The sequence below is a fragment of the Cynoglossus semilaevis genome, chromosome Z (assembly GCF_000523025.1).
Source record: "Cynoglossus semilaevis isolate Cse_v1.0 chromosome Z, Cse_v1.0, whole genome shotgun sequence".
Lineage (NCBI taxonomy): Eukaryota > Metazoa > Chordata > Actinopteri > Pleuronectiformes > Cynoglossidae > Cynoglossus > Cynoglossus semilaevis.
The window spans coordinates 14,137,566-14,144,675 of NC_024328.1; the positions used below are offsets into that span (position 1 = coordinate 14,137,566).

Sequence of the window (7,110 nt, forward strand, 5' to 3'; positions counted from 1 at the left end):
ATCCCCCTCCACCCCACTATGATTGACCTTAGAGCCTGTTCTGAGCCACTGTAAACACCTGGGAATTGACATTGTGAGCTGGATTAGCATGTCGCTAAGCTAAAGTAGCCGCTGCGGGCTGATGATAAGGGGCCGAAGAGTGAGCGTTGATCAAATTAATGTCCTCCGCAAACAAAACGTCTCACTGGTGTAACATTAGCCTCGGTGGCTAACATGAAGGCGTTAGCCTTTAGCTAACGCTTTGTTTACAGTTGAAGATGTGATGGTGGAAGAGTTACTTTGTCTCAGCTGTTCCTCTTTGCTGATCTCCTTGAATATTTTATGGTACTGGCAGTTGCCCTTTGAAACCTGAAACACACACACACACACACAGTTATAGGTGAGACATTGCGTCCACATAGTTAGGTAAAAACTTAACGTAATTGTAAATAAAACATTGAGTTTTGCTCAAAAATTAAATTTTCTGTTTGAAATTTTTAGGTAAAAATACAGATGTTGACATCGTTACGAGTATCGATGTCATATCAACTGGTACCAGTATAACGATATCGATACTTTATTTGATGTTTTCGTCATGTGACTCAGCGTTGCCAGGCAGACCAAAAAAATCCGACTCGGCTAGACGATGTCGAGCGCATTGTGTTCAAACAACAACAAATAATACCCTAATCCATAAAAGGTATCGATATCAGTATCGGCTTGATTGAAGTCTTGCAGTTGTCACGTACCACTAATCTCCGTGTACTTCGGTGTACTTTTGTACTCAGAAGAGTCAGCTGTTTTTCAAAGACAAACATAAATGCTAACTCGTTTGTCCCGTCTTTGCGTCGGTGTCAGCGATCGTCCCTGAGATTAGGACGCTCCGTTCAGCAGATCTGAGGCGTGATGTCACTCACTGCTGCCCCCTGGTGGAAACTCACCTGGCTGTAGTGAGACTTCTTCCGGTCCAGCTTGGAGTCCGGCTCGGTCTGGACCTGAGTCAGCAGCGAGTGGTCGAAGGTCTTTGACCTGCAGCGGGATCGACACGCAGACAAACACGACATTATTTATTACATCGGTCGTGTTTCAAACACTAGGGGTCCTCGACTTACGTCGGAGTTTTGTAACTAGGGTGCGACGAAACTCAACGGAGCTAGCTGTTGAGGTCGGAATGATGGAACAAAACGTTCTTGGTAAAACGCTGTAAGTAGAGGACGTCATAAACCGAGGACCACCTGTATACAACATATATATAAATATGTTTATACATATATATATATACACACTATACATATAGATACATACATGTATAGATATACATAATCGGCATCAGGGAGAATTCTAACAGCTCAAGAACCAATCAGATATATATGTGTGTGTATATATGTATACATATATACACATATATATGTATATATACTGTATATATATATATATATACACATATATGTACATGTACATATATGTATATATGTATGTAAATACATATATATGTATATATGTATATTAATACATATATGTATATATGTATATTTATACATATATGTATATATGTATAAATATACATACACGTTTACATATATACATATATGTATATATGTAAACGTGTATGTATATTTATACATATATACATATATGTATTAATATACATATATACATATATATGTATGTAGATACATATATACACACTCGAGTTCAAGAACCAATCAGAGCTACAGAAACCAAACTGATCCTCAGCTTCAGTCACTCCTGTTACAGACCAAACATCAATGATTAATGAATGTAATTAGTCAGTAGCTGTGGTCTGTTGATGAAGTCACGTTCTCCTCTGTTGATGTTCTGCACTCGGTTCCGCTCACAGAACTGTTTCACTGCCTTCTCCAGGTTTTTTCCAGTATTTTTTTTTAGTTTTCAATTCCGTGTTCGCAGGTCTGCTCGTTTACCTGATTAAGGCGGGTTTCCTCCTGCTGGACAACTCAGGATCTGCGGCCTGCACAAGTTCGTGAACAGTTCGGCCGTTTCTCTGATTCTCCTCCGCCACGTTCTCGATGTCGGAACTGTTGGGGAGGAGAAAAGGAAGTCAAAAGATTTGACGAAAAAAAGTCACAAACCTTCGCGACCCAAGTCAATAGACGTTGTTTGTAAACTCCTGGGAAACATGATGTGAGACGACCCCCCAAAAAAAATTCTTGGGACCCTCGTGAGGGTCGCGACCCAGTCTTTGGGAAACAATGAGTTAATGGATGCACCATAATATAAACTGTACTGCCCACAATCTCACAGTGCGACGTTGGTACCTGCGGAGACCTAGCCTGACCTAATCAGTCGTCCCTAGTTGGACGTGTCTTATTGTTGATCTTGTCGTTACTAGTCGTTTTTTGAAAAGAAAACTCGTCTTTTTTGCGAAACTTCAAAAGATTGAACTCTTCTTAGGACTGATGTTTAAAAATATTATTTCATTTCTGGATAAAAAGCAACAATAATTGAATGTTTTCCATTGAAATTTTGCTCCGGGTTCAACACCTGGTCCCTGAACCTCAGGTTGGGTTGTGTCAGGAATCATTTAAGTTGAGAACTCTGACGTTTGGATCACGTTTGAGGTAACAGAAATTGACAGGATATCGATAAAAGTGATCGGAGACAGACCCGAACGCCTGTCTTGGAACTTTTCCACTGGAGATCAGTGCTCCCCCTGCAGTCCTGTTTCAGCACCGACACACTCACTGATATTCCCCCTCCTCCTGTTTCCAGCCTCCTCTGCTGCTCCTCCAGCCATGTTCCTGAGACATCTGCTCTGTCATCACACCCTGGTCCTGGTCCTGGTCCTGGTCCTGGTCCTGGTCCTGGTCTTGGTCCTGGTCCCTGGTTTTGGTCCCCAGTTGTCCCTCTGTCCTCAGAGAGCTGCCGTGAGAACTGAGCCGTGCAGTGACCCTGCAGTGGGATCCAGTGCTGCTTCACCTGTCTGTGGGCGTGTCCAACCGCAGGGCCTTATGGTTTCACGTGTCTCAGCCAATCACAGGGAAGGAACAGACCTGAGTGTGTGTGTGTGTGAACGGAACCTTTGAACGGTGACATTTTACCCAGCTTTGTTTGGAGAGTTGTGTCATGTATCAGATTTTCCCGGGTGCTGCGGTGACGGATGATGTTTGGTGTCAGTTGGAGCGCGGTGATTTCCCAGAAGTCTCTTTGTTGCTCCACAAAAAAAAGTTCTTCTTTCTTTGTTTTTTACCCAACAGGGGTAAAAAAAAAAAGGTTGAATCTCTCAAACCTAGGGCAGAAAAATGATTGAGTCTCTCTGCGTAGCAGGGACAGTCTACAGCATTGTTTCTCAAACACTGGGTCGCAACCCTCAGGTGGGTCACAAGAAATTTTTTTTGGGTCGTCTCACATCATGTTTCTCGGGAGTTTACAAATAATGTCTATTGACTTGGGTCACAAATGTTTGTGGTCCCCCCCCCCCAAAAAAAATCATCCTGCAGGATGAAGCTTTATTTTGATATTGTTAAAAAATATAATAATAAGATTTTTTTTTTTTTGACTGGGTTAGAATTCTATTTTTCTTTTTTTCTGACATTCTAACCATATTTCGTAAGGGGTCAAAGGTCATGTCAACGAGTGACCTCAGGACTGCAGAGAGATAAATGCTGTTTATATTTACTCAGACATATTTGGCAAACAACCAAAAGACTGTGCATGTCAAAGTACAAGTGTGTGTGTGTGTTCATGTTTGTTGACTGTTATAACGTCGCCCCACTAACCCCCCCACCCACACACACATGCTGGTTTTTGTGCTTAGCGAATATTTATCATATCAATAATGCATGTCGTAGCCGCGTAGTTTAACCGTGACTATTACAAATGTATGTCTAATCTTAATCCTAACACTAACTCTGATCTGACACTAATTCCAATCCTTACGTTAAACTAAATCTTCAACCACAAGAGAATGTCCCCATAATAGTGTTTTGGCAAAAACGTCCCCACAAGTACACAAAAACAAACCTAGTTAATGAGGACAAATTTCTATTTATCTACAGTATCTAAGTCTATTCCATGCATTGTATGTGTGTGTATGTGTGTGTGTGTGCATGTGTGGGTGTGTGTGTGTGTGTGTGTGTGTGTGTAGCGAGAGCAGACGATCTTTGAAACACAAACATGAACTGTATGAACTCAAGCGAACGAGGAGCGAACGAGGAGCCGACGCAGAACACGTTCTGCTCCGTGGATCCGTTTTCTTCCCACTTGTTTACTTCACATCAGGACGTCGTGCTGCAGCTAACATTTAGAAATAGTCATTTTGAAATATTTGCAAAATATCAAATCAGAATTAGAATTAGTCTGACTGATGAGATAACATTAAGTATTATTATTATTATTATTGTTGTTGTTATTATTACTATTATCATTATTGCTATTGTTATTATTATTATTATTGCTATTATTGTTGTTGTTATTATTATTATTTCTATTCTTATTATTGTTATTAGTAGTATTATTACTATTGTTATAGTTATTATTATTATTATTGTTATTATAATTATTATTATATATATTATATAGATTTTTCAAAATAATGAGTTCAGATTTTCAAATTAAAACAAACATGAAAACAATGGCAAAAAACAACATTTAACTGCAGTGGTGGAGTTTTTTGTTTTGTTTTTTTTTAACGTGGAACAAATCCATTCCTTGTAATGCTAGTTAGCTAGTTTACAAATCCACCCTTGAGTGGAAACCCGGTACTGCAGCTGTGTAACATGTTCTGCTCCAGAACATCAATCTGTTGGTTTTTTATTTTTATTTTTGAACATTTAAAAAGAAACTGGATCTTAGTCCTTAGACCAGACAAAGGTGCAAGGTCGTGACCTGGTGGTCAACGACCAGTTCTGGAGAGTCCAGAACTTCAACCTGGGGTTGATTAATATTTTGTCAGACAAATGAAGAACTGTTGTCTTACCACTGATGCTGAGCTGAGTTTATGGGACAACATGAGGCTCTGGACACGGTCCTCCTCCTGGAGAAGGGGAGCAGGTCCACCATGTTGGTGCTGGACGGGTCACACAAAAACACCTGACCCCTGCTGGTTCACTTTGATTTCAGGGCTCGGTTTTCAGTCGTATCGGTACTGGTTCTCCTGGTTCACTACTGGTTCCCCTGGTTCAGTACTGGTTCCCTGGTTCAGTTCTGGTTCCCTGGTTCAGTACTGGGTCCCTGGTTCAGTACTGGGTCCCTGTTTCAGTTCTGGTTCCCCTGGTTCAGTACTGGTTCCCCTGGTTCAGTACTGGTTCTCTGGTTCAGTACTGGGTCCCTGGTTTAATACTGGTTCAGTACTAGTTCCCTGGTTCAGTTCTGGTCCCCTGGTTCAGTACTGGTTCAGTTCTGGTTCCCCTGGTTCAGTACTGGTTCCCCTGGTTCAGTACTGGTTCCCCTGGTTCAGTACTGGTTCTCTGGTTCAGTACTGGGTCCCTGGTTTAATACTGGTTCAGTACTAGTTCCCTGGTTCAGTTCTGGTCCCCTGGTTCAGTACTGGTTCAGTTCTGGTTCCCCTGGTTCAGTACTGGTTCAGTTCTGGTTCCCCTGGTTCAGTACTGGTTCAGTTCTGGTCCCCTAGTTCAGTACTGGTTCAGTTCTGGTTCCCCTGGTTCAGTACTTGTTCCCCTGGCTCAGTACTGGTTCCCCTGGTTCACAAGTGTATCCCCCTGGTGGCATCTGGTTCAGTACTTGTTCCTCTGGTTCAGTTCTGGTTTAGTACTGGTTCCTTGGTTCAGTACTGGTTCAGTACTGGTTCCCTGGTTCAGTACTGGTTCCCTGACTGGTTCCCTTTCAGTACTGGTTCCCTGGTTTACCTGTACTTGACTCTGTGTTGATGCTGTACTTCACATATATACTGTACAACACACGTCACGCCTCCTGGACCTGTGTATGTGTACTATGTCTGACACCCCTCCTCACCCCCCCCCCAAACCCCCCCCCCCCCTTTAATTGGTGTAACATTGTGTACAAACCATGGGCTGCACGAGTTTAAAGATGAGGCATTGCAGTGAGGCCCTACCCTTTAAAAATAGACTTTTGGAGAGAAAGAGAAGAGGATGGAGTTGACACCTGAATGCTGTTTTGTATGACAGATGAGGAGGACAGGCTTCTTTAGCACATCTACTCTCATTATATTCTCTTTGCATCAGGAGCTACACACGGTCCCCATCAGTGAGGGGCCCTCGGAGCCCCCTTCTTACCTGTCTACAGCATTGTTTCCCAAAGACTGGGTTGCGACCCTCTTTTTTTGGGGTCGACTCGCATCATGTTTCCCGGGAGTTTACAAATGACTTTTTTGAATTTTTTATTAGTTTAGTTATTATTATCAATATTGTTATAATTATATTATTGTACCACATATACTGTAACAATAAATATAAAAATAAATATATAAATAAATATTATAATTATTATTGTTCTAATGTCTTGTGTATGCAGGGGTGCTGCAAGGAATTCTGGGGCCCCGAGGAAGGCTATGACAGTGGGCCCTTATGAGTTGATATAAGGTCACGGGTTCGATGCCCGGTCTTTGGTCCTTTATTTATCGGGGATTATAGTGTCGATTGGACAGTGTGTGAATGTTCGTTTTACCACGTGACACATTTTATTCGATCCGGTTTTCGAATCCCCAAAAACTGGACTAGTGCGCATGCGCGTTTTTGAGTGAGCCGTCACTCAACCTCTGGTACGTTTGTATGGTGTGTTAAAGCAGCCCGTGTTCACCTGCTCCTCCTCCTCCTCCTCCTCCCCTCCTCCTGCTCCTCCTCCTCCTCCTGCTCCGACAACAATGACCTGAATGCTGATAATTGTATAGATCGACGAAGGAGTCGCGGGAAGGAGGAGATGAACCGATTCCTCAGAGCCGCACGGGAGAACGGAGGTCTTCCGCCGATCAGGACCGACTGCAGGAAACTGTCACCTAACCACACCGTTTCATCCTCCTCCGCCTCCTTCTCATCCCCCTCCTCCTCTTCCTCCCCCTTTTCCTCATCCTCCATCTCCATCATCTCCTCCTCCTCCTCCTCCTTATTAATCGACAGATACGCGGCACTGCCCTCGCTCCAGACCCGGGCACCTGGCAGCTGCGGGGCGGAGCCG

At 42.9% G+C, this 7,110-nt stretch overlaps 2 protein-coding genes across 2 annotated transcripts in view; one reads left to right on the plus strand and one right to left on the minus strand.

The window, feature by feature from the left end:
- gramd2b (GRAM domain containing 2B) overlaps nt 1-2,979 on the minus strand; it is a 7,512-nt gene extending 4,533 nt beyond the window's left edge. Inside the window, exons 1-4 of the mRNA XM_008336463.3 lie at nt 2,704-2,979; nt 1,923-2,036; nt 921-1,008; nt 279-348 (exon numbers count right to left, since the gene is read on the minus strand). Of these exons, the coding sequence (XP_008334685.1) occupies nt 279-348; nt 921-1,008; nt 1,923-2,036; nt 2,704-2,780 (349 nt within the window). The 5' untranslated portion in view covers nt 2,781-2,979. The remainder of the gene's footprint in view (nt 1-278; nt 349-920; nt 1,009-1,922; nt 2,037-2,703) is intronic.
- Nucleotides 2,980-6,443: 3,464 nt separating this feature from the next.
- Nucleotides 6,444-7,110, plus strand: part of znf608 (zinc finger protein 608) — a 26,631-nt gene continuing 25,964 nt past the window's right edge. Inside the window, 1 exon segment of the mRNA XM_025053362.1 lies at nt 6,444-7,108. Within this exon segment, the coding sequence (XP_024909130.1) occupies nt 6,856-7,108 (253 nt within the window). The 5' untranslated portion in view covers nt 6,444-6,855.